The sequence below is a fragment of the Sander lucioperca genome, chromosome 13 (genome assembly GCF_008315115.2).
Source record: "Sander lucioperca isolate FBNREF2018 chromosome 13, SLUC_FBN_1.2, whole genome shotgun sequence".
Lineage (NCBI taxonomy): Eukaryota > Metazoa > Chordata > Actinopteri > Perciformes > Percidae > Sander > Sander lucioperca.
In genome coordinates this window covers 16,645,769-16,672,455 of record NC_050185.1, presented here as the reverse complement: position 1 = coordinate 16,672,455, position 26,687 = coordinate 16,645,769, and the positions used below count along the sequence as shown (strand labels likewise).

The following is a 26,687-nucleotide window of genomic DNA, read 5'->3' as shown; positions in this document are numbered from 1 at the left end:
AATTCTCTTTTCTTCCTCCACTTTGTAACTTTTGTTTTGAAAAGTGCTATGTAAAGTTTGTTGTTTTTTCTACTGTTAGTAGTGTGGGCTGCAACGGTTATTGATTATGGTGACAACATTAAATGTCTTGATTTGTCCAATCAAATCCAAAACACCAAAATATTAATTTTACAGCAACGTAAAACCAGAAAAAGGAGGAAATTCTAACATTTGAGAACCTGTAATCAACAAATGTTTGGCATTTTTGCAAAAAAAAAACAAACAAACAAAAAAAAACAATTGTCAAAATAGTTTCAGATTAAATTTCTGTTGACCAACTAATTGATTAATTAACTGATTGTTGTAGCTGTAGTTAGTAGGTTAATAATGATTATCATATCATAAATCATTGACATTTTTTATTTTGGTTCAAGTCATCCAGCCCATCAACCCACAGCCATGTTTCCTCAAAAATACAATCCCTCCCTTTTGAAAATCTCATATAGTGACATTCATTCTACCCGTCAGAATCATGACACAGATTATCAGATCCTTCACATTTCACCACAAGTCTCTCTCACTTACAGGTGATTGGCCACAAAATAAACATCAGGTAACTTAGTACACGGATCAGTCATACAGACATTCTGTAAGCCGTGGAAACAGAAATGTGCGTGTAACAGCGGCCATCACAAGCCAAAATCCAAATAAAATAAAATAAAATAAAATAAAAGGCAGGACCATGAAGAACTCACAACTGTGTCATTACTTCACAACCAATGACATCTGGAGAGGAAAAGGTTGTGCTATACTGCACTTTGTTCATTGTTGTTGTTTACAGACAATGATGGACACTGTTGTCAATCCCTCCTCATCCAAAGGTTTGATGGCCCTATCACAGGCTGTCTCTGAGACACCAGGGCTTGATTGATTGGCTAGTCAGTCTTATGTGGTGACTGCAGCTTCCAGGCTCTGGTGAAGTAGCGCAGGCGAATGAAAATCAGGTCTCGCCCCATCTGCAGCCAGCTCCAAAACGGGACCAGCTTGGACCCTGGCAGAGTGAACACACAGGCACTTCATTCTCAAGTGATACTTTGATAAGAAATATGCCAGTTTGCTGAATTTACTGCCGGTAGGCCAATCAATAACTCCATCACAAAATACTTTATCACAGCAGAACTAAGTAGGCTTTGGTAAGTAGTTAAAAATAAGGAATAACTGGAAGATATATAAAATCAACCAATCAGAGACTTACAAAAGCATCCAACAGAGATATTTATGGAACAAAGATAGATAGCACAGTGGGAGGACACATGTTCACATATCCCATGAAAATCTTACCTTCTATTTCAGTCCAGTTGACCGCCACCTCTGCTATGGGGATTTTAAAACATTGGGCAATATACAGGAGCTCCACATCAAAAGCCCTGTGAGAAGAAAGATGAAAGTGCTCAACAGATGTTCAAAAGTTGCATTAATATTCATGTTCCCAACAACCTTAATCAGACAATATTATAAACACTACAGGCATGTTATTTCTTTTAACATAATACTTGCTTGAGTTATTGCAAAATAAGTGACAGATTAATTGGTAGGAAACCCCATTGTTTCCATAGATCCAGCACAAACAGCTCAACAGGTTTACTCTTTTAACACAAAGGCAGATGACAGCCGTTGTCACATTACTACACTACTAAGTCATTAGTAATAAAGTGTGCATGGTGCAGTGCGAGTCCTTACCATCGCTCTACGTGGAGAGAAGAGAAGGTCTTGAGCGCAGCCTCACGTGTGAAAAGTTTGAAGCCGCACTGTGTGTCCTTGATCCCTCTCACGCACAAGAACCACACCAGGAAGTGAAAGCCATACATAAGGAATGTACGAAACACAGATCGCTGTGGCAGAGACACAACAGTGGTTATTTATTGGACAGATACAAACTACAATACTACAAAAAAAGACAAACAGACACTTACCTGAGCTACTGAGTCTTGCTCTAGGTGAGCCCTGGAACCACAGGAAATTGCCATGTTCTCCTAAATGTACAGACAGGCATTTTTAGGATTCCACCTTCTCTTTATACATGCATGTGAGAACAGAACAACAAAAAAATTAACCCAACACACCGGTTTAGGGTTGAGGTTGTTAAGTCCAGCCTCCACTTTCTCAACGTCAGAAAACTTTGTGGCTCCGTCAGCATCCGCCATCAGAATGACTTTCCCTCTGGAGCTCAGAGTACCCTTTAAGAGAAACAACATCACACAGTAAAAAATCATCAAAAAGTCAAATCCATACTGTGGCTTTTGTGCTGCAGACGTACTGCAGTTTAATATCTACAGTCTCACCATCCGCACAGCTCCTCCTTTCCCCCTGTTCTTCACCAGCGTCAGGACCCGCACTTTATCAGCACCATACTTCCTACTGTACCGCAAAGCAACCTAGCAGGACATCACAACAGAAAAAAAAAAAAAAATCTCTATTGGCATCACTTTGAAGTGTTTGGGTAAACAAAAGTGAGCTGAGTAAAAATAGAACTCTTGGTACATATTATCACCTCTGTGGTTTTGTCTTTGCTGCCATCGTCAACCACAATGATCTCATAGGTAAAAGGAGGATGCTGTTTCTGCAGTAAGGAAATAATATGGAGGGATTTATTTCACAAAAGGCACTTTTTCAGTTGAATGATGTCACCTACTGGCCACTTTGAGAATAACAGATTCAGCCATAAGAGCTTTCTTTCAGGGGATGATGAACCTGCTTCTCATTCTCATTTAATCATTGATTAAATAATCTTCAGACTCTATATAAATTGTGTCCCTTTTTATCAAACTACAATGAGGTTATGATAAAGATTTAGTTTAACACTGCCCACATGAGGCTGAGCACTTACCTGTCTGCGTTCCAAGTACTCTGTAGCTTCATCCAACATCACAGGCACTGTAATGACACACATGTACACGCATATTTGACATGAAGCCTGAGAAAACAGGATTATGGGATTTAAACTGCACCTACCTGAATGGTAACTGAATGCTTTACTAGTCGGTTAGTTGGTGCACAATTCATCATTCAACACAGAGTCAACTGTGCATTTAGTGGCTTTAAGCAAGAGGAATTTTGAAGCAGCAAATAAATATAAGGACATTAAAACACAGACTTGTAATGTGCCCTATCCTATATATTTTGTCAATGTGCAGTGTATTGCATAACTATTTCCCAACTGGGTTAACATTACTTTTTACAGTCTGCTGTGTCTGTATTTAAGCAAAGCTGAACAGTGATGGGACATCAACAGGTAAAGTGTCCCTCACTGCACAAGTTCCTGACAGAAACCTGGGGGTAACCCACTATCACTCACTTCGGAGTTCCTCGTTATAGGCTGGGATCACCACAGAGAGCTCCCTGGAATGGGGATCATGCAGGCTGGGGAAAAGCTCCTTCTCTCCTGTCGCAGTGAGGAAGTATTTCTCCTTCTCGTGGCGTGTGAGGTTCACCATCCCGGCAGTGACGTGTGCTATTATGAGCACCTGAAAAGGGAGAAATATGAGAATGGCACGCTTGTTACTCTTCCTGTCAGGTAGTTTTATTTTTTAAACATTATTTTAACAAAATGAATGGACGAGAGCTGTGTGAATGTATTTGATATTTTAGAACATGTACTATTTGTATTATGTGTAAAACCTTCGATAACTAAATCTGCACATCAGAACTTCCACTGAAGTCTGTAATGAAGCAGAGGCACAGCGTTTTTGTTGTTGTTGCCGTGTTTAATCCTGTGCCATGCTTCAATTGTATACCCGTCACCTTCTTTTTGTTACATGCTATTTACAGTTTGTTTTACTGTATTGTATTACATTTTTAATTGTTGTCTTTGCATGTCATATGTGGGAATGAAACGGTGTTTTTTGAATTTTGGTTTTCTTTTCTTTTTTGGACATGTGTGTTATAGGCTACATGTTGTTGGAGTAGCGAGTCAAATCAAATGTTTGTCTTTTTTCACATTGTTATTTATGCTGGGTTTTACTACTTCAGAGAATTTTGTTTTCCACATTTAAGTAGACTAACGTTACTCTTGCTGCTGCTTTGGAGCATTCATGTCATACTCAGACTTTCTTAGGATTGACAACTTAATTTTAGTGTTATAATCAAACGTAAAAAGAAAATGAAGTATCATAAAATAAGGGTAAGGTACAGGATGAATATACTGCTCAAGGACTTCTTACATGGAAAAAGCACACAGAGACGGAAATCCACACTGTCACTGACACTGTCTATCAGTGGGTGCAACAGCTTTTTCTTCACATAAAACAAGCTACATCAGATCTCTACCAACACAATATTAACTCTATAATACAACTACTTACCACAATAAAAACTAGAGCTGCCAATGCGACCAAGGCTTGAACGATTTCACAGAGGAAATCCATTTTCCATAAGTTAGCCTGCAGCCACTTACAGACCACCAGTCAAAGTGGCTAGCTAAAAAGCTAGCTTGCTCTCTCCTTGCTCTGCTTCGTGTCTTGTAGCCGGTAACGTTACTCTGGCTTCCCAGGATACACAAGCAAATACAAGCTTACGAGATTGTTTTAAAGGTGGAAGCACTAAAGAAAAGTCATTATACTTCCATTACTGTGGGCAGTTCAGTGAACTCCACTTCCAATCACAACTTAACACAGCGGCGACGCGGAAGTGACAACGTTTTCTCGACACATCATCAATTTGAGAATCAGCGCTGTGACCATAGACTGTATATAAGAATGGACCAACAGATCCCGTTGCTCTGGACGGAGACCAGTGAAGGCCTTTAGAAGCACTTTTCCGGTGAGCGCTGAGCGTTTCTGCGCAGCCTCCAACTGAGAGAAACAACGTAAATGTGACGTGAGCAACGTGTCTGAAAGTTGGAAGTCTTCTGGTAGCTGTGCCAAGAGAAATCTCAATAATTCCCAATCTTGCAGAGACGGAGAGCGTAGGTATATGTAAGGCGATAGCATAGGCACAGGCTAATTATTGCTAACTAAAATGCTAGTTAACATAAGTAATTAAACTTAAACAGCTAATGTAAGTCCAAACTGCCTGCGAGCTTCTCCTGTACTATACGGTAATTCCTCTACTATGCGACAGTAAGTCGCGTAGTTATGACACAATCGTTAGCCTATTTTTACAAAAACGTATACTACGGAGCCATAACGTGAGGTACAAGGTAATGGAGCCTTTTATACATTGTTGTGTTTCTTTAGAAATAAACAATGGACAAATAAAGTCTTTAAACGCTTCAGATGTAAAGTTATTCGCTGTCAAAGTGACGTCAAAATGAATGGCAGTCAATGGAATGCTAACGGGGGGTGATCGCTTTGTAGCATCAAAATGGCGCCATAGGAGATTCCATAGAGGGAGATTCGAGCTCTGAAGCGAAGCTTACCCCCTTGGCTGTGACACACACACACACACACACACACCGACACCTAGTGGTCAGGAGTGGGAATGACTGCAAGAACTCAGTCTCTGATCAGTTGATAAAAATAACAAGAGGGGTTTTAAATTAATAGTTTTGAGTCTACTTTAGTCTACGCAGGTGTAAGTATACACAGGTGTATTTAAAAAAAAAAAAAAAAATTAAGGCATTACAGAGGTTTCTCTTAGTCATATGTTCATCGATCAGATCACTATCATACACGCTGCTTTATCCAAATTATTTTGGAATACCTGAGATAATATGCAGTTTTACTGGCCCTTATATTAATGATACAAATAGATAATACAAGCAGATATTTTGACATTGTTGTGCTTATAGAAAATCCAACAAACACAACATTTTAACATGATAAAGCTTGTAAACATCTTTGGAAATAATACAAAAACGGGTGTTTTTAAATAAATAAGAAACCAACATAAAAGAGCCGACCTGTCTGTTGAAATTGGACAAATTAAGTGGGAGGTTATTTATATTACAACATCCATCCATGACGTCATCGCATTTGATCTTGGCGGGCTCCTTCGTCCTACCCTACCGGCTACCGTAGTACGTACACCGAACCCACGTGGGTAATCAAAACATCATGGCGGCTGGTTTCAAGTAAGATTGATTAGACTACTGTTAGCTGTTATACCGAAAGTAACACGTTTTATGTATGTTATTCTCAGCTATGATTAAATTATCAATAGCTCCAGATCAGATCTGATCATTGACGGCTTTTAGGCGAATAGGCACATTTCATTCAAACCAGGCTTGTGTCTTGTTCTGCTGATTAGTGCGGCAGTTAATATATAAACAGTGTAATTTTATAAGTCTGACTGCTAAATAGTTAGCTAATACACGACAGAAGCAGTAACTAACCAATTTAATGAGGCATTTCTCACTGTCCTGTTATTGATCTGATCACAAGTGTATCCGTCATAACCGAATTCTGATTAACAGGCGAATAAGCAGATATTTGTCACTATGGATACATGTAGGATTTCTGTCTCTGTAAGCCAATATCTTCTTACCTTTTCTTCCCTTCCTTGTACACTTCCAGGGTTGCTGAGCCTCTGGAGTACCACAGGAGCTTTCTGGTCAGTGATGAAAACACAAAACAATTCAACCCATAATTGACACAAGCGTGTTCTGCTGAGTGACTGTTTATGATTTCCTATTTAATATTAATATCACTATCAGCAGTCATATAACATTCAAATGTTCCCTTTTCAGAAAGATAACTGTCGACCTGATGGACGGGAGCTGTCAGAATTCAGAACCACAACACTAAACATAGGTAAGACACAGCGTTGACTCTTCTTATCTACAGTATAAATTATGTATTTGTGGGTTTTTTTTGTCTACATGGATGCTTTTCCTCTGCCTGACTGCTCTGTTCAGGGTCCATAACCACAGCCGATGGCTCAGCCCTGGTGAAGGTTGGAAACACCACAGTCATCTGTGGGATCAAAGCGGTAAATGATCATGAACACAGCAGTTAAAAAAACTTTTATTTCAATTCATCTGGACCAGGTGACTCAAATGTTCACTGATTTCCTGTGCTACTTCATCTACAGGAGCTGACAAACCCTATAGTGGAGGCACCTGGTAAAGGTTACATCGGTAAGTACAGTACAAAGGTGTCAAGTATTGATTCAAGGCAAGGTACAGTAAAGGTGATCCAAATAAAAAGACATACACACACTGACTGCAGTGCTCTCTTCATCCTTAGTGCCCAACGTGGACCTGCCGCCGCTGTGTTCCTCTCGGTTTCGGCCGGGTCCACCGGCAGAGCAGGCACAGGCTGCCAGCCAGTTCATCGCTGATGTCATCGAAAGGTGCGACATACTTTAACACACTTTAGCTTTCATTTCACAGGACCATTAGGTGTGTGCTAATTATTTTATCAATGCCTGCTACTGTTTTTACTAACCTAAGTTTTTTATGTGGGTGTTGCAGCTCTGAGGTGATACAAACGGAGGACTTGTGCATTGAAAGAGGAAAGGTAAATCCATATATAGCACATACACTGGTGCTGTTAGACTGTTTGGTCATTGGTTCTGATTCTGCTGATTCTGGTTGTAGCTCTGCTGGGTGCTCTACTGTGACATGATGTGTCTCGACTACGATGGGAACGTGTTGGATGCTTGTATCATTGCCCTGCTGGCTGCCCTGAAGAACAGTATGTGCTGAAAAAAAAAAATTGGCTGGTTTTGTAAGATGCTTTTTATTAGTATAGTAACAGTTTCCCTGCTCCCCACAGCACATCTCCCAGAGGTCACTATCAGCACAGAGACTAGTAAACCAGAAGTGAATTTAGAAAAGAGACATGGGCTGCATATTCACAGACATCCAGTCGGTGCCTCTTTTTGTGTCTTTGATGAGTAAGTGAATGACTTTTAAGTTAGTTTAGCTAGGATAAAAACTGTATTATGTGCTCGTGGGTGTAATGTGCATCTTTTGTAATCTTGGCCTGCTCTCTGTGCAGCTCCATACTGATTGTAGACCCCACAGCTGAGGAGGAGAGTCTGTCGACCGCTCAGCTCACTGTAGTGACAGATGATGAAGATCGACTCTGCGTTGTACACAAACCAGGTCAGAAACAGTAAATGATTCCCCTCTCCCTGTGCAGATTATACTCTGTGTGAATCCAATTTCTTATTGACTACACTAAGGGAAAAACTCAGCAGGAACTCCCCATTGTTAACAAAACGTGCAGGGTTTAAGAAGCTGATCTACCCTACAATTTTTTTTTGTTTGTTTAAGAATACGAATGTTAGATTTCAGTTTCTACAATGAGTCCACTTCATCTTGGGATTCATTATGCACTTTAGTAGTATTTATTTTTAGAGTCAGAAAATGTGAAATGAAAAGGCTAAATAGCGGACAATACAGGTTAAGATGAAGTAAAGCTGCTATTTTATTTATTCTCCACTTAAAATAATCAGAACAAATTTAAAAGTACTAAATGTATTGAAAACTTTTAAAGACTAGATTTTAACTACCGCCTCTCTCCGTTGCTGGTTATTGCCATTTCTGTAGAGATTTGTGTGACGCAAATGGTACATAAAAATCACACGCCAAAGATTCAGTGTCAAGCATCTTCTATCTAATCTTTTTTCCACTTGCACCTTAAAGTGACATATTTGTAATAAAATAAAGGTTGAAGGTTTTTAGTTGTTTAAGCCATTTTATCGTTTCAGTGGAATAGAACTGACGTTTTACCTCAACTGAAAGTTTAGAATCAGTGTTGGCATGGTAAATTTAGCTTGTTTGATTTTTAGTTGATGAAGAGCGAGACAAAGTCTACCTGTGCTGCTCCAATGTTAAGTTCTCTCACAAGAATGAGGACTGCATTCCAGTTACAAATGTAGAACTGACAAACAGTGCATGTATGGAGCTCCTGCAGTGTGTGGTCATCAAAACTAAATGATATAAATTGTACTATGAGGTTAAATGACAAAAACACACATTGCTGCTAATAATCTCTCCCTCTGGCTCAGGTGGGACGTCACTGTCGGGAGAAAAGCTGCAGGAGTGTATCAGCAGAGCAACAGCGCGACAGAGAGAAATCCAGAAACTAATTGACAAAGTCATACACAGCGTGAAGACAGCACAATAAAGAGCCTCAGACAACGCTTTTTATCTAAAAGCTGTATTTTCCACTGTCAATATATATTCTTTTTTTTATAACAATAAAACTGATGACAAAGACTGTTTAAAAAATTATTTGTCAGTGTCCAGAAATGTCTCTCTCACACACACACACACACACACACGCGCACACACACGCAGTTGATGTCTCGTAAGAATACGCTCATGGCTCCTTAACTAATTAAAAGGAAATGCCTTTTCAAAATGTGCTGTACAAAAGCAGGTACACCGTCTTGCATGTTCATGTTGAGTCCTCGGTTGAGCCCTGTGCCTGGATGGCTAACGGAAGAAAGACTTCCAACAGACTGAGAGGTAGAGAGCTGCCCCCAGGCACTACTCCAAGATCAGATTTGCATTTTCACATGTAATGGTTATACGGAGGATTTGGTGTCAATAAGCTCACTGGGATCCGTGCTTAAAGGGCAGTTTCTACCAGGGTCAACCAAGCAGAGGCAGGAGGGTCAGGCAGGCTCATGAGGGATCCTCGGAGAATGTGCATTCATAATCCTTTCAGTCCCAGGGCCCCCATAGAGAAAAGTCTTCCTGAAGAGGCGGTGTTATTTTGAAAGCCTGCCACCTACGAGAACCATCTTATTCTGTTTCATCTCAAAAAATATCACTAAGGTTCTTTAAGTGTAGGGCTCCCTGTTCTTAAAAAAAAAACAAAACAAAAAAACATCCTCCATGGCAGACACAGTTTTGGTTCTTCAAAACCTCTGACAACCATTACATACAAATTTGTCAGCTAGAAAAAGACACAGAAAGGACGAAAAATGTCATTTTTTTGTCTGCAGTCTCCACAGTGAGGCAGACAAAGAGCACAGTATGGATCATTCATGTCCTCGTGTAGCTGGGAGAAGGTTTTTTTTTTTTTGTGTGATTTTAGTCTGTCATGACTTAGGAAGGGGCTGTGGCGTGCTCCTCTTCCTCTTACTTCTTGGTTGGCTGGCGGTATGTTGCCGTGGTGCTCCCCCCTGAGGAGCTGCTGCTCCCATAGCCATTTGCTGCTGCTGCTGCATTTGGTGTTGCAAGAATTGCAACTGTACCAGTGCAGAAGAAATATGAAAAACGAAACATCAGAGGAGATTTCAGTATGTTACTACAAGCCACATAATGCATGTTTCCATCAGTTGGTCTAAAGTATGTGTAAGCATGGTTAAAAAACATTCACTGGCACTAGTATTGAGCAGAGTCCCTCAAATTATATCTAAAATTACCATCAGATGATTTGTGTCAGATAATATCTATAAGTGGCATGGGTTAGTGAAGCTGAACTGAAGCCTGGTTCGACATACAAAAGGAGTGCGGAGAAACACAGAAGAGTGGTTAATGGGTTGCAGAGGGGAGGGAGAAGAAAGAAGAGATACAGATTTGGGACAAGTTGGGGTGTGTTGGGGAGTGAGGCAGGATACAGTCAAGCAGCACCAGTGGCGTTCTGGAGACACAAATTATTGCCTGTGGTCCAGGCAAAAACAGACATGCAGCTTAGCAACTGTGCTTTCTGCTCAGAGTAAGTCAGCAACTTCAACTGGGCAAAAAATAATAATCTTTAAACACCTTACGGTTCATGCTTACAGCGTAACAGTTTATCATCTCTAATCTGTCATGATGCAGCCAGCAACATTTCAACAGTGTACACCCAGTGACAATATTTCAGATCCTTTTGCTAAATGCTTTGTAAGAACATGCCTCCCAGTTCGACACGCTGTTAGTTGCTGCCATTGGAAGTGCCCCAAGCACTGGTGTGTGGATTGCTGGAAGTACTGAGCCTGCGGTGATCTTTGTCAAACAACATAACAACCAAACATACAACACAAGATGGAAAGAATGGTGTGGATCTACAACAGAGAAATCTTGATGAGATTCAGACCTGGGTTAATTCTGTTTCACCTACAACTTCCCATTAGAGGTAACAAAAAAAAAAGCATCAGAAGATATTCTCAGTTATTGTTTAAGATGTTCTTTTTTTCCACTGTATATAAATAGAAAAGTTAAGAAAAGTAAATATTAAGAATACAACGTTTATGTCCGTCTTACATGGTTGGTTATACCATACAAACCATGTTTTCAAATGTTCAATGCACCAATATAGCTTCCTATGGGGCATAAATGTAATTTTATTCTGTGACACACAGTACACAAGTGTTTGTAAAGTGTTTCTTATTAGCTTCACAATCACTGAATGATGTGTTTTGATTTGTCAGCATGTGCTGTTTATTTATTATTTTTTTTTTTTTTTAAATCAGTTAAAATTTTACCCAGGTCTGATAAAAATAATAAACTTGTGTAATGAAGGTTTAAGAAATTCTTGTCTTTTTAGACTTTAATACAGAGCAAAGTGAATTGGCCGAATTCCCTGAGAGTTTACAGTGTAGCAAAACATACACCTGCTTGCTGCATAAAGGCATGCAGAGTTGGCTGATGAATCTAGTGTCAGTGTTCTTACAAACATGTATATGTGTATATAGATGTTAAAGTTGCTGTATTACTTGGATCTGTGGCTGGTGCTGCTGCTGAAGCCTTGGAGAAGGCAGTGGGGGCCCAGACCCGTCCAGCCCACAGCCCAACTGGGACAGCACTAAGGGTGGAGGAGGGAGAGAGGGAACCCCAGAGGGAAGGATGTGGTGGCAAGAGGGAGAGAAGCAGAAGAAGGAATGGAGTAAAGTGTGAAGAGAGAAAATGCACAAACAGACAAAAGGGGGACGAGTTTGAGGGAGAGTAGGGTGTTTCACAGTTTCAGTGATGCATCACCACACACAAGGAAAGAGATACAATTGAGGAAACAGAAAAGAAAAAGAGGGAACATTGCAAAGAGGCCAACAGCACAGCACATTACCGTGTGCATGGACATTTTAAAGTGGATTATGGGCAAATAGCATGAATGGAGTGAGCCGGAAAGGTGTGAGTGAGCAGGACAAGTTGAGAAGGAGAACAGGAAGACAGTGCAGGAGGGAAAGAAATAAGGGTGGGGGCAAAAAAACAACAGAGAAAAAAAAAAAAAAAAAAAAGAGAATGTAGCAGAGAAGAAGGGGAAATTGAGTCTCTCCTGTCAGTTGTTACATGCTCCACTGAGAGGAACAATGGCTAACTTCAGTAAAATGATCATGTTTAGTTACAGACTATGAGTCCTAATGTACAGTAATTACATTAATGAATACATTAGTAATTTTCTTCTTATTAGTACTAGTCAGTGGCATGGTGTCTATTTGTTTTTAAACAGGTTAATGGACTGAACAAAGATACATGTTTTAGAGGAATTTGTGTGTTTTAATGTGTATATGTGTATTTGTGTGTCTGTGTGTGTGTATGTGGGTCATACCTGCTCCTTGTGGAGACATGAAGCCTCCGACTCCCAGGTTGATGACCGCTGTTTGCTGGTTTCCTAAACTTTGTTCTGACCCCTGGTCACCCTGCAAAAACAGTCAAAGGTAACACAGGACAGTTAGGTCATCACACAATTTCAACCCACACCTGTTCACTGCCATTACAAAATCCCTAAAAGACTTTAAAGTAATATGTACAGTGCCTCACCACATTATTTAACACTTGCATTAAACTGTATTTTTATAGCACTTCTCAAAAGAAAGCAAAAAAGCAAACTTAAAGTGCCCATATTATGAAAAAATCACTTTTTCTGGGATTTGGGGTGTTATGTTGTGTCTCTGGTGCTTCCACACACATACAAACTAAAAACAGTTTCTGAATGTGTCCTGCCTTCAGTCTCTGGGTGAGCTGTTCAAAATCGGCACGAAACGAGCAGGCTAACCGCAACCATTAGCTCGTAGCGTTAGCATGCTAACGCTAATGCTAACGCTAGCATGCTAACGCTAGCATGCTACCTCGTTCTCAGTAGCAAAGCACTGCTACAACACACACAAGTTCACCATAATCTACAAAAGAACTACTTACATGTGCGCCCTCATTTAGAAGTCTCCCAGCTAATCCTGCCTTGTAACTGACCGAAGTTGTAGAAACAGCCTTTCTTTTACTGTCTATGGAGCTAGCTAGCTGACATGATTTACATCTGAGCTACTGGGCATGTGCAGTGCAATCAAAGATAGTACAGAAGAAGAAGAAGAAAAGAGGTCTCACTCTGTAGCTAAAACAGAGACCAGCTGAAAAGAGGATCTGCAGCAGTGAGAGAGAGCGGAACAAAAATATGGTGTTTTTTGAAAATTAAACCATGTAAACCTATTCTGGTACAACCTTAAAATACAATTATGAACCTGAAAATGAGCATAATATGGCTGCTTTAAGGAACTTAAGTTATAAAATGATCTAATTTAAAGGAAGTTCTAAAAATGTTATGAAAAAAAAACTTTAAAATAGAACTTCCACATTGCTTTTGCTCCTATATCAGGGTTTTTATACAGCTTAGGCACATTCCTAAGCATTTTTGTAATGCAAGTAAGAAAAAGTAGAAGACAATGAAAATTATACTGATTTTGTTAGTTATCATGAGGGCCCACATCTACCAGTTATTAGGTGGTTATGAGGTGTTTTGGCAGTGGTTACAGCTTCTTCTACAGCATTTTATATATATATATATATATATATATATATATATATATATATATATATAGTACCACCTCAGCACTGCTGGATTCTAGGCTTTTCTCCCATTATTCCTTGCAGATTTGTTCAAACTCGCTCTTGTATGATGGAGAGCATCTCGACAGCTGTCACGAGGTCATTCCGCAGAATTTCCACTGTGACTAAAGTCCGGGCATGGCTGGGTCATCCGAGCAACTTCAAATTCTTGTTCCTACGTCATATTTGTCAATACACTTTGGTAATTTTCCTGTTGGACCATATATCACTGCTCCATCGATTTATTAGGAGTAGCATCCTTTTGGACTTTTGGCCACACCAGCTTTGTGAAGTCTCTAATGACTGTTGACTGACTTTGGTTCAGTGGTGGCTCCTTTATCACCTCCCTAATCAAGTTAGATTGCTCAGTTTTGTTGACAAACAGGTAAACAGAGTCTTGGTAATAACATATCTTTTGATTTTTCTGTGAAATCAATTGTTGTGCTTTTGTGAACTCCTAACACTCTCTGGACACTTCATAGCTAAGTTTCTATTTTGACATGCTATTGTGTCGTACCCGGTGTAGATATGTGCAAAAATGGACACTTTAAATCTTTCTAACATAAACTATATTAAACTCAAATGTATCAATACCAGATTTAACACAATTTGCAACATTTATTGTTGCAATTAATATGGTTCTTTTGATTTTTTGTGTGTGTGTGTGTGTGTGTGTGTTGCATGCACATTTAACTGTGTGTCTCACCGTCTCCCCCTGCTGTTGAGGGCTGGAGGTGGCTGACTGACTCTGCTGTGGGGAGAACTGAGACAGCTGCTGCTGCTGCAGAGAGTTAAAGATGAGAGGACCAGTGGGGATCTGGAGATGAACAACACATATACAAACACACACAACAAACAAAAAGTGGGGGAGTAACAGACAGGGATATGAGAGAGAAGAGGTAGAGGGAAAGGAATGATGCACATATAAGCAAAAAATGGACAAGAGCAGAGGGAAACGGGAGAATTAACAAAGCATTCCAACAACACAGGGTAGCTAGAACAATACCACTATCAGAATATTAGAACTAGAACAACTTGATGAAGGGAGTTCACTACATGGCATACACACAGCTCATCTCTATACCAGGTATGGTAACAGAGGTGCAGGATCAGGACAGTTGCTATATCAAACAAACACCCAGTGCTGCTAGCAGTGTTACAGACAAACGGTTACAGTCGTACCTGCAGTAGGTTCAGCGGTCTCAACCCAGCACTGCTGTTCAGGCCAAAATGACTCCCTGGAAAACAAATCAGAGTTACATTCACCAGACAAAACAGTACAGACAGGCACATTTTCCTACTTTATCAACTTATCTCTGTACTTTTTCATTAGACCCACTGGGCTTCTTTTACTGGATTCGAACACACATTCGTTTTTCGTTGCAAACTTCCTGTGTTTCCATTTACTATGATATCATTTTTCCTCCCAGCTTTCTTCTCTTTATATAATAGAATCTTTTGCAAGATTTTTCCTTAGAGAAGTAGTGCTGGGTCCGAAACGTTTTCTGTTGAGGTCCTGTAAAGCTGTCTGCTACATTGTTATACAGAGCTTAAAGAAAGAAAGTATGAAGCCAGTTGTTTGATTACCGGAGCAGCCAATGTATGTTCAACCCTTTCAAAATGTCCTTAGCAATATACTAAATCCTTTCTTCTTGGTTAGTTGCAAATATGCTGATTGTACTGTAGGATCCTGTTTAGTAAAATGTTACCCCCTCTACAGTGAGCTCATGGTCAGCATCCCAGGAGCTGGAATTCACTATTAAGGTATCTATTAAGGTACTATCACGCTCAAGGACAGGTCAGTTGGTTGGACGCAAAATAACATGGGGAGTTCCTTTGGAGGGTAGTCATCACCCTGCTACCCTGTAGCATGTTTGTTTGGTCATATGGAGACTGACTGCCTATTACCGATTATATTTATACTTAAGGGGACGTGACATTGAAATCTCACCAGTCTGTGCTGCAGACTGCATGCTGGGCATCAGCCCTCCAGATGGCAGGATTCCACTCAGGTTAAGGCCTGGACCGAGCATGGGGTTGGAGCCACTCATCAAGGTCTGAGGACTGCTACAAAAACAGTACAGGATCATCATTAAAAGACATAGTGATTAGCAACAGAGAGGCATCAGAGACTATTTACTTTCTTACCAGACAGAGCTGACCACGTTGATGAAATTGAGCCCTGCAGGGTTGGCCATGACCTGTGTCGAGGTGGTTCCCGTGGTGATGGACGTACCCATGGTAGGCAGGGGAATGGTCATGACGGGCAGCGGCTGGCTTAGACCCAGTTGCTGCTGGGCAAAGGGGGTGAGGAGGGCTGGCTGCGACTGGCTCTGAACCATGGCAGGGTCTGAAAGGGTAGGGGTCACCGAAAGAGGAGCAGAGAGGGAGTCGGTGGGGTGCGGGGTCGAGCACGGCGTGTTGGTGGGTGTAGGGGTGGATGGCTTGGGGGTTCCCGATCCTAAAAGGGGAGAAAGTGGGTCAAAACAGAAAATCAATTAAGAAGACAGAGAGGGGTCCTTTTCAGCAGGTGACCTATGACGTTTTGTAAGAAGAGCATAACATGGCAAAATTAAAAACTAATTCAATTCAGTGCTTGATTAGATGATTAATTTTTTTTGCACTGCAAATTTACAACAATGGCTACATGGCTAAATGATAGCTAATCTTCCTGAGTAACAGCTGAAGAGTTAAATTTAAATCATGAGGCTCTTATATCAAATCTTCCCGTCTTTTTCTGTCCATTTGCATAACAGCTGCTTTTAATCAGAATACATAATACTGTAGTGTTGTACTGATGCAATGTTCTGTGTGCTTGTCACGTGTCGGATGGGTCTCTGTTGTTTTCTTTACTTTTCTCATGCTCTTCTATATATTCTTAATACCTAGAACCTTGTTAAGTTCATGTTTCATGATTTGTCATAAACAAATTCCAGATCTGGAAAACTTGAGAGGCTTGAGAAGAGCTGATGTAAGACATTCCAGTATAACTCATTCGCACGACTGTGACTGATGAAAGCAAGAAGCCCAACAGTCTTGGCTCGGTCAATCAGACTCGGCTGTACTCACTCTGTGTGGAGCCCATCGGGGAGAGGGAGGCTGGCGACAGCAGGCCCACCTGGCTCAGCTCCACGGAGTGCTTCCTGTTCAGAGACTGGCTTTTGGCTGGAGGGGGCGTAGGACACTTGAGTAGACCACTGGTGGTTTGTGAACTATATGGATTACCTGATGGAAAAAGAGGAGTCGAGATATTTACTGACCCGTTTTCATAATCACAACCAGGGAGTATGGAAAAGATCTGGATCCACCCTGGTTAGGAGGCAAATCTACACTGAGCCTGTGACCTTATGACTGTATAACTTCATATTTAAGAACTTTATAGTCTTGTCTAAGTTGGTACTTGTGGTCCACTCCCAATTGATAAACAAAGATTAGACAACAATATATACGGTTTGCCCTTGGGTTTGAACCCTTCCCTTTACCACGGGTGTCACAGGGTTACTCCTTCCCCTCTAAGACCTGACCCCAGTTTCACCCAGCAGTCTTATTGCTAACCATGAAAGGAAAAATCCACCACTGACACTTCTGTGCTGTTAGAGTTAATCAATCTTTGATATGTGATGCAGGCCAGCAGTTAATTATTTTGTTGCCATTTATGGTTTGGTTGAAACCTTTTTCCAACAACCTGTCTTGTCTACTTTGGTTTGAGATTTTACAACTTCCAGTATTCCCTTCAGCTTACCCTACGAGAAAGGGTGTAAATTTGGTTCTTTCAATTTTTAAATATATGCTGGGGTGAAAAGAGTACACAGATAGCAATGGTGGGGTGGGGGAGGTTTTTACACAAATGTGGCTATTTACCCCTTTTTCTTTCTTTCTGTATCTGTTTTCTACCACTAAGGCCACCACGTGTTTGTGTATTTGTCAGAAGCAGCAGGTGTACCTGAGGAGCTGCTGCCTGATCCTGAAAGCAGTTTGATGGGAGGGGGTCGGTGCTTCACCCCTTTTCCCAAAACAGACGTCTGGACCAGTGGGGAAACACCATCACCCTGTAGATGACATTTTAACCAGGTTGTTAGCCACAGTAACACAAACGTTTCTCACCAATGCCGATTGCAAATCACAACAGCGCAGTCAATCCTTAAATCAGAGTGTTCTTTAGACTCAATATATTTAAAGAATAAAGTTATTTTTACTCAAATCAAATGAAAATTCAATCTTTGTTTCTTCAACAACAACAAATATCAGATAAGGCCAGATGAAGCCTCCCTATTAGCTGAATCAGTTAAGGTGTCAATTCCTTTCAAAGGAAGAGTAAATTCCACAAACCTGGAGCAACCTCAAACCTTTTCTACATCCAAGCAAGGCAGCATTTACCTCATCTTTGCTGGGGGAGGGAGGCCCCTGTCCCACGATGCCTGAGTTATGGGACATCTTGACTTGACACTTCACATCTTTCTCATACACCCCTTTGTACTGATTAAGAAACCTATAAAACAGACATAACAGAAAATGCATACAATGATCTCCAACAGCATATCACAGGATCAGCTTCTCAACAAAAGCAAACATGGTGACTCACCGGTCTGCATCTATCTTGGAGCCTATGAGGAAGCTGTGAGTGAGACAAAAGAGAAAAAAAGTGTGAATTCAAAGTGGCATTTCAAATTCAGTCATGTATACTAAATGTGTCTTACAGACTGTCCTTACGTGGGATGTATGAGCTTTAGGTCTGTGCTGTCCTCCTCTGCTTTTGGTTCTTTAGCACAATAGATCTTCCCATACACCAGCGGGTCTCCCATCGACTGGAAGATAGACACCTTGGTCCTCTGGGGTTGGCCCCCAACCTCACACTCAAACGTGTAGTCATCTACAACTTCCTGTGTAAAGAAAGTGGACCCAGACAACTAAATGAAAGACCTGTTGACTTGAGTTTTCATAAATATTAATGACAATGTTTTAAAACAAAATGCAGAGGAGGGAGAGAAAAGAGAAGCAGGATAAGTTGTAACCACACAGAGAAAGGTGAACTATGTTTTAATGTGTAGTCACAAACATTACTGATGGTTTTAGCAACTGGCCTTGCATTGTGACCTTGCCTGTGCCTTGCACCACCTGTTTGACAGCGTAGCACTCAAAACATGTTACCCTTCATCTCACTAACTTACATAAGGGATGAAGTATGTTAGAAATATGTGAAAAAGATGTAGCACAATTTAGGCATGGAAATAACGTCCCTGACAACGTATATTTGCGGTTCAGTATGTTTTCCCCCCATTTTTTAATTTTTTTTTTTTATAGTTCATCAAAAATGAATCCGTTTATGGTTGTTCACCCACTTAGAGCTATATTTTCTGAGCTCACAATTTTCTCATTGTTTACACTAAACAACAGCCTTTTTGAGTACAAAACCAAGAGTGAGAGGCTGTGTGGTAATTTATCACAATGCAATGGGGGCATTTTCTCCCTATAAAGCATAAAGCAATTACACAAAGTTACTCCCAGCTTATTACTAACAGCAAACAGCCAGCATTGATCTGTACCCTCAGCGAGTGTTAATGCTGCTGTCACACTTACCTCAGCAGGCCAGATCACGGTAGTGGGCTGAGAGTCCTCCAACTGCAGAGATTTCTCAACCACAGCGTACTTTTCCACCTAGAGCAACACACAAATCCATCTGGTTTGTTATGCACTACATTATAAATGCCAGACTATGAGTTGAGTGGGTTCTGAGTGGTGTTGGCTCAAGTGTGTAAGTGACATGTGTTATAGAGGATTATTGAGCTACTTACATCAATTTCCTTCGGTACAGTTAGTTGGCAGTTGCTCTGCTTCCACATGTCAACACACTGCAAGTGATGACAGCCAAGAAGCCAGTAGAGAAAAACAAAACGAGGTATGAGCAAAAACAAGTGAGAAAGCACTATGCCAGCATGCACTGACCTATGATTAAGAAGGTTAACGGATTTTTCTCAAGAGTAGTAAACAATAAATAGAAAAGGGGCAGAACTGAAACATCAGCTTGTTTTCAGCCATTATATTAGCGACTTAGATCAAATTAGAATATGTTTTAACATGGCTGAAAACAATCGTGGGAAGCGATTGAAGTTTAATTTCAACGTGATAGACAACTTCATCTTGCATATGTACAAGGTGTATACATGCTTGTCAAACCGTGGGCATGGTGACTACTTACGTTTCCGATCTTTGAGATCTTCAGGTCTATGACAGGAGCAGGTTTCCTCTCCTTCCTCCTCTGCAGGTAGTCGTAGAGTCGTAGCTGTGGTGGTATGGGCAGATGGGAAAGCTCCTGCTGCCTGTTCAGTGCTGCTCGAGAATGCCTCTTGAAACACCTACAATGCAAACACAGAAGAAGTGCATGTCTTAAAATGATCAGGGCTTTTATTTCATTTGCTGACTTTTTTTGTCACAATCCCAGAGCTTTCATTTCCATGTCTTCCATTTTAAAAAGAAAAACAAACATTCTTCAATGAGCATTTTCTTTCCTGGTGTGACTGAATTTTAATCGAGCTGGCTCGAGCCCTGGAGAGTGTGTGAGTGTATTCAGTACCGTTTCATGGAGCGTGTGTTCATTTTCTGTTTGTTGTGGAGCAGGCGGTTGGCTGTGCAGGTGACAGAGATGGAGGGGTCCAGGCACAGAGGTTCAGCTGTGGCCAAAATCAACTGACTCTCCAGCTGTAATTTGTCATCCTAAAGCACAGAAAAACAGCAATTACAGAAAACACCTGTGCAATGTGCTGATGCTTAAATGACTCACAGAGACACAAAGACACACAAGGGAGGCTAGCCAGGCCTACTATTATGGTCAAGTACATTTTTATTAGCTAAGGCAAAGGGCAAATCAAGACAGTGAGGTGTCAGATGAGGCAGGATTTATTCTTTTGTTTCACATTGAGATAGTAAACATGACACTTTACCTGTGTCCACTTGTGGTGGTCACTGGTCATGGCATGGACATCACAGATCAGAGTCTGCAGGGCAAAATGACAAATATAAACAACTCTGTTTTTCTATGTTAAAGGTTAATAGAAAGTTATTACTTTTCTATTCTATTGGTTTACCTGCATGGTTGGCCTAAGCAGGATGTGTCTGCTCTGATAGGTGGGCATCTTGGTATTACCAGACTGCCTGTAGTCTCTCACCTCTACTATTACACAGCCACAGTGGAAGATGTTCACCTGAGACAGACAAATTGCACATGGCAGATGTCAACCAACAGATAATGACCAAAATTACTGAGAAAGAAGCAATACAAAACTATTCTTACATATAAAGACTTGATCCGGTCTCTTTAGACATTTAAGACATAAATATAAAACAACTCCTTTTAGTATGCTTCACAGTATCTGCATTACTGCAACCTCACTATAAAATCAGTTTAAACCTAAAACTACTGTTGATACTGTCGAAAACATTTCAAAATCTACAAAACGATTTATGCACATGCATATGTATTTTTATATGTATTTATATTTGTATATGTTAGGGCTGCTTGATTATGGAAAAAAATATAATCACGATTATTTTGGTCAAAATTGAAATCACGATTACTCGTTGACTTCTGGAAAGATGTTGCAATTATTGAACCTAAAAAACAGTGGAAAAATGTAAATAAATCAACAGTAAAAAAAACAACTGTGAAATTTGCCTTAATACTTTTCCTATTTAAACTTTATTTTGTCATTCAGAACACAAGAGAAAATAAGAGTTTACTTGCAAAACGTAATGAGCTAAATAATTGTTTTTCTCAATTATTCTGTATTTGTGATCATTGGGAGCCGAAATCATAATCACGATTACATTTCGATTAATTGCACAGCCCTAGTATATGTGTATAAACATACACACCTGTGATTTCTCCAACAGATCCACCAGAATAGGAGGCAACTCCTCCGCATCTAGGTACTCCAAGAGTTCTCCCTCTTCATACGGCAGCCGGATGGTTTCAGAATCTAGAAAGCAACACAAACATGAATGTTACAGATAAGACACAACTTGATGGACTTAGATATTTGCTTAAATTGTCTTGTCTTACCAGATCCATTTTTGCCCCTGAGCATTAAAGAATAGCCTTCATTCCCAGGGTACAAGTTGACCACCAGACATGACACAGACTCCTGAGACACCAGCTTCTCCAGTAGATTCACATTTCTCCTCAAATTCTTCAGAAAGACAAAAAAAACAAAAAAAAAACACATAAAAGACAAATTCTCCATAGTAGCAACAAAAATCTCACACGGTTAAAACCATGCCAAATCTATGTGAAAAAAAATAATGTTATCATTTCTTTCCACCCACATTAACCTTGAGTTGAAGCTGTTAAGTAGTGGTTTCTTATGCTTTTCTGAAAGAAATCTCAACAGACAAGGACTGCCATTGTTTGTTTTATAAAACGAAATATGTGACATGTATTTGCTATCATACAAATACATTGGCCTAGTTTGATATTTTGTAGTAAATTATTAAATAGCAGAACTGATTATTTATAAGACTTTAGTAGATTTGAACGTAATTCTCTTACAGTATTTACAATTTATGAAAATATGTTAGACTAGATTGATTAAACACCAATTTTACCAATCAATCTGTTAATAAAATTAATCAATCTGTTAATAAAAAGATAATTACCTAGTCACAACTGAGAATCGAGTTGCATAATACACACCTTTAAATCTGGCTCTTTCTCACATTCCTCTATGTACAGCTCATAGAGCTTCTGATACAAACTCTTCCTCCCGCCGGATGAAATTCTTCTTTTGGCTGGTCGTTGTCGAGCACTTTCAACAATGTACTGAATAACAGATAATACACTGTATCAATGAATGATGGGACCGATGGTGCCTGACTAACATGGACAGTGCATAGTTCATGTAAGTATATACAAACAACACACAAAAATGAAAACTTTTTTTTTTTTTTTACCTCGGCTCGATCCAATGCATATTCCAAAACTTGTTGCTTTGGGAAATAAGAGTTAAATGAAACAGATCAGTCACAATAGAAACAAATTGGTAGAGAATAGAACAAGCTGTGCAAGTTCTAGTGAAGGTTTTTGATTGGATCAGGGTTAGATGCATCTAGTATAAAACATCACTGTGGATGTCCACTGAATATATAGACAAATGACCTGGAAGAGATGAAACTCACCATTGTGGTCCACCGCCAGCTGCAAGGCGAGTGACGGTAGACGATGCTGTCCTTTCTGCCCCACACTGTCACCTTCCCAAAGTGACCATTCACACCCTGCACAGCAACACAGAAGACGTATTGCACACAGCACGACCAAACAAGCGCAGATAATATATACATTAACACAGATACACTGATTCTGGCTGGCAGGTTGATAGGACAGTACCGGTGCCAAATAGGCTGGCTGGTAACGTAACAGTTCCTCAAATAGATGCCACAGACAAACAGCTAAGAACACTTGACGAGCGAAACTGTTTCATCTTAGTTGATTCATCATTTGCGTATACTTTAAATGGTCCAGCAAAGTAAATATATGCACAATATGTCTCAGAGTCGATAAAACGGGGTAGCTCGGGTTAGTGAACTCTATTAACTGTGAGCCCAGTCATGAGAGTGGCTGAATAGCAACAAGCTCGTTGATGCCTGCCCGTTGAGGCTAACACAGCTAACGTAAGCATGCTAACCCGTTCCTAGTGGGCAAGCTGTAAGTTACTAGCTACGCTAATGATGTTGCGTCGCCTGAGACACAAACCGATAAAGCGACGTAAATCTAACCGAAAAGAATGGACTTACCTCCTAGATTGCATAGCGGTCGAATGTAGCTCCGATGCAAGAAAACGAAATGAAATTGAAATATCAGTGTCTTCATTGAAAAAAAGTCGGAGCAGCAGCCATTTTCTTCCAGTGTGACAACAACAGCTAAACTTCCGGTTTGGACAGCGGTGGGCGGGGCCACACTAAGTGCCTACTTTACCACTGATTCTTGATATCTGATACATGGAGACTATGCAAGCCGTTTTAACATACATGTAATCGAACCACACTCCCTTGTAATTACATTTTTGATATCCATAATAGCATTTCTCCTAGTCAAAATTATATTTACACCAGTCGGAATGATAAAGATATCCACAATAACATTCTTACTAGTAGAAATTAATTTTCAAGATATCTACAACTTTGATAAGGCTACTGGTCAAAACTAAATATAGGCTAAAATATCTTTAAATCCTTAAAAAGTAGGCTATAAGTGGCTGTTTTAACATGTAAAAGCTAATCTGGATATTTGTTGCAGATATCCGTATAGGCTAATTCAATTATTTCTAGTCAAAAAGAACATTTCAGACATTACTTTCTATAGGAAGAATGTCATTGTGAATATCTGAAATGTTCATTGTCTAATTGTCAAATGCAAAACACATGATTGCCCACCTATTTGAATGTATAGGCTATATTTATAATGTTGGCTACAACCACATCTTCTGCTCTGTGCATTCAACACTGCGTGAACATCAGAGCTTTAATCAATACTTTGAAGCAGCTTCCAGTGGTCTTCCACTAGATCTGTGGATGTGGCAAGAGGGGATTGTATAATAGGCTACCTATGAGGAAGACTGCCTTCGGACAGTCACCTTTTTCAGTGTGAGCAGCTCATACATGAACTCTGCCATTTCGCAAACTGTGACACATATTGGTCATTTAAAATGATCGATATGGTCAATATTATTGCCTGGCTATCAGAATACAAATAATGATAAATGTACAAATAATTAGAAGCCAATTGGTCTTCTGACCCTGAATGAAAGTTACCAAGTCAGCAGTATGGATATTATAAAAGAACAAGTAACTGAGGAGGGAGGAGTGATAGCTATTGGGTTACTTTTATTTAGTAGGTATAGAATAGTTTTGTTATTCAAAAGGTGGTCAATGTGTCCATTTGAGTTTGTTGCATAAGGTCAAAAGCAAATTATTCTTTTTACATTTTGGATGGTAAGTTTTGGCACATTTGAAAGAAGATGAAAACAATCCATGAAAACTAGTCATAATGTCAGCCCAAAGCATATGCAATACATACATATTGGTAGGTTGAAATCCCATAACTGTACAGTAGGGGGAAGAGCAGGATAGCAGATTCATTAGGCCGAATGCCACACTGAAGTAGTAAAACAAGCACCAACATAAAGGACAACTGGAGATTTGTAAGAATTTCAAATTTCCACTTGCAAATATAGAGGTGAGAATAATTTGTGCCTGTAATGTTTTTTGAGTATATCATCTAAATGAAATAAAAGTTTTCTTTTTTTCTCCCATAAAGGCATACATAAAATATCCAGAGAGCAGAGACTAAATGACATAAAAGTTAAAATGCACTGTTGAGCACTTTTCCAATGAGTGTCACTTAAACACATTTACTGTTCACTTTAAACACTGAAGAATTTTAGCTTAGCCTACTGTAAGTGCTTTGACTTCCCATTGTATCTATCCTGATGCATGAAAATTAAAGATCACATTATGCTTGATAGAAAAATGCTTTTTAAGCATGTGGATTTCGATTTCACAGATAAGTTACATCAATATTGTAACCATTATTCATTTTTTGCATCAGTGAGCAGTTTAGGTTCTCTTTTCTGGCTGGCTGTTTTGAAAAGCGATATTTCAAAATCAACTTCTCAATAGTTCCTTTATGAGGGTAGAAAGGTTCTGGGTGGAGCTCAGTTAGGACCAGTCCTCACCTGCTGCACACACACATAGTTGAAAGAACCACACACATGACAGGGCTTGCTTGGGGTCAGTCACATTTCAAAATGTGAACTTGTAAGAGCTTTTCTTCTGTGAACAGGATTTCATGTGGTCACAGTTAGTTGGAATCCACATATTGCAAACGCTGCCAGATTGTAGTTTCTAATGAATTCATTAAAATAAAATGGTTCAGATTATCTTAATATTGCAAGTTTCTCCGTTGACCCAAATCCCTAAACTTGCTTTATTAAGTGACTAATTGACCAGAAATGAGTAATGACTGGTTTCCATCCAGGACAGTACCAAAGGCCCAGGCTGTGGTGTTTAACTGACATACATCGTCACAATAATTCATTCTTTATGCCCTCACCAGTGAAGACTGTGCTCAGTTGGAACTTGGAATGAATATAACAAATATAATACTGAACAGCTGGAGAGTTGGACATTGTATTGAATAAAACAATAATGGAGAAAAGTATATGTGAGAATAAAGTGCTTAACAGTACTCCTGCTCAACAGTGTCTGCATATATAAGCCCTCCGTACTGGATTTTAACCATGTGATAGTCGTTTAGCTTTGTAGTTTGTACAATAAGCTGAGTTAAATAAATCTGTCTAATTACTGCAGGCACGTTTATTATGAAGGCAGTATTACAAATAAGGTAGAGTCCATTTTAGATGATGATGATGACAATGAGGTTTATGCCTCAAGGCGCTCTGTGAAACTCTATCCTCTGTGGAGGGAAATGTTTGGCAGGCCGTCATGTACATCATCTGGGCAGCTGTGGGAGATAGAGCGGGCAGTCTATCACAAGGTTGGCGGTTCGTTCCTCAGCTCCACTTGTCAAAGCGTCCTTGGGCAAGACACTGAACCCCGATGGTCAGACCAGCACCTTGCATGGTAGCTTGCTGCCATCTGTGCGTGTGTGAATGGGTGGCTTTGGATAAAAGCGCTGTATAAATACGGCCATTTATATCTTTTCTCTTTTGATTTTATAGAATGTCATTCCTTAACCACATTTAACATTCTTATCATCACAAGAGAAAATTATTCTATTTACGACTACACTTGAAAAGGCAAGAGGGAAAACCAATGGTCTTGAATTAACATACTGATGAAATCATCAATATATAATAAAGTGCTGTCCTCAGAACGGGACAATGTCTGGAAACTTTCTTCATACTGGTGCTGCTGTCGTGACAAATTAAAAATGACAGTTTAATAGTTACGAACTCTTAACCTAATTCCTGCATTGCAGCCATGTGGAAAAAGATACAGGATT

The 26,687-nt window shown here is 39.9% G+C and overlaps 3 protein-coding genes across 7 annotated transcripts; 1 reads left to right on the top strand and 2 right to left on the bottom strand.

Moving 5' to 3' along the window:
• Positions 1-383: 383 nt before the first annotated feature.
• On the bottom strand, positions 384-4,685 carry alg5 (ALG5 dolichyl-phosphate beta-glucosyltransferase). The gene is made up of 10 exons (XM_031280699.2): positions 4,341-4,685; positions 3,335-3,503; positions 2,867-2,913; positions 2,531-2,599; positions 2,322-2,414; positions 2,103-2,216; positions 1,953-2,012; positions 1,720-1,871; positions 1,321-1,406; positions 384-1,030 (listed from the first exon to the last, which is right to left on the bottom strand). The coding sequence occupies exons 1-10, from the start codon at positions 4,401-4,403 to the stop codon at positions 915-917; spliced, it is 969 nt and encodes a 322-aa protein (XP_031136559.1). The 5' UTR covers positions 4,404-4,685; the 3' UTR covers positions 384-914.
• A 1,243-nt stretch (positions 4,686-5,928) lies between these two features.
• On the top strand, positions 5,929-9,157 carry exosc8 (exosome component 8). Its single transcript, XM_031280700.2, has 11 exons — positions 5,929-6,049; positions 6,492-6,528; positions 6,665-6,728; positions 6,833-6,906; positions 7,009-7,054; positions 7,164-7,269; positions 7,391-7,436; positions 7,517-7,613; positions 7,695-7,815; positions 7,920-8,026; positions 8,935-9,157. The coding sequence occupies exons 1-11, from the start codon at positions 6,033-6,035 to the stop codon at positions 9,051-9,053; spliced, it is 834 nt and encodes a 277-aa protein (XP_031136560.1). The 5' UTR covers positions 5,929-6,032; the 3' UTR covers positions 9,054-9,157.
• supt20 (SPT20 homolog, SAGA complex component) lies at positions 9,071-24,318 on the bottom strand. Of its 5 annotated transcripts, XM_031280694.2 has the most exons (25): positions 23,459-24,182; positions 22,844-22,939; positions 22,619-22,654; positions 22,362-22,487; positions 21,732-21,858; positions 21,545-21,648; positions 20,758-20,874; positions 20,614-20,667; positions 20,247-20,386; positions 19,872-20,028; positions 19,468-19,524; positions 19,253-19,330; positions 18,386-18,555; positions 18,258-18,290; positions 18,053-18,164; positions 17,619-17,724; positions 16,745-16,900; positions 15,824-16,136; positions 15,627-15,742; positions 14,858-14,913; positions 14,382-14,492; positions 12,405-12,495; positions 11,575-11,663; positions 9,971-10,125; positions 9,071-9,922 (listed from the first exon to the last, which is right to left on the bottom strand). In XM_031280694.2, exons 2-24 carry the CDS (start codon positions 22,844-22,846, stop codon positions 9,976-9,978), a joined length of 2,502 nt encoding a protein of 833 aa, XP_031136554.1. In that variant the 5' UTR covers positions 22,847-22,939; positions 23,459-24,182; the 3' UTR covers positions 9,071-9,922; positions 9,971-9,975. The 5 variants fall into 5 exon arrangements, with proteins under 5 accessions (XP_031136554.1, XP_031136558.1, XP_035864891.1 ...); XM_031280698.2 differs by lacking the exon at positions 11,575-11,663 and having other exon boundaries at positions 23,459-24,176; XM_036008998.1 differs by having other exon boundaries at positions 9,919-10,125; positions 23,441-24,178.
• Positions 24,319-26,687: the final 2,369 nt, after the last annotated feature.

Coding starts and splice junctions, on each gene's coding strand:
- alg5 (XM_031280699.2), bottom strand. CDS start 4,403: ATGGATTTCCTCTGTGAAATCGTTCAAGCCTTGGTCGCATTGGCAGCT. Junction 2,013..2,102: donor ACAACCTCAACCCTAAACCG/GTGTGTTGGGTT, acceptor CTGTACATTTAG/GAGAACATGGCAATTTCCTG. Junction 1,031..1,320: donor CAACTGGACTGAAATAGAAG/GTAAGATTTTCA, acceptor TCACTCTGCCAG/GGTCCAAGCTGGTCCCGTTT.
- exosc8 (XM_031280700.2), top strand. Junction 6,529..6,664: donor AGTACCACAGGAGCTTTCTG/GTCAGTGATGAA, acceptor TTCCCTTTTCAG/AAAGATAACTGTCGACCTGA. Junction 6,729..6,832: donor AACCACAACACTAAACATAG/GTAAGACACAGC, acceptor TGCTCTGTTCAG/GGTCCATAACCACAGCCGAT.
- supt20 (XM_031280694.2), bottom strand. Junction 21,859..22,361: donor AGAAAGAGCCAGATTTAAAG/GTGTGTATTATG, acceptor GTCTTTCTGAAG/AATTTGAGGAGAAATGTGAA. Junction 17,725..18,052: donor CCTCCCCCAGCAAAGATGAG/GTAAATGCTGCC, acceptor TGTCATCTACAG/GGTGATGGTGTTTCCCCACT.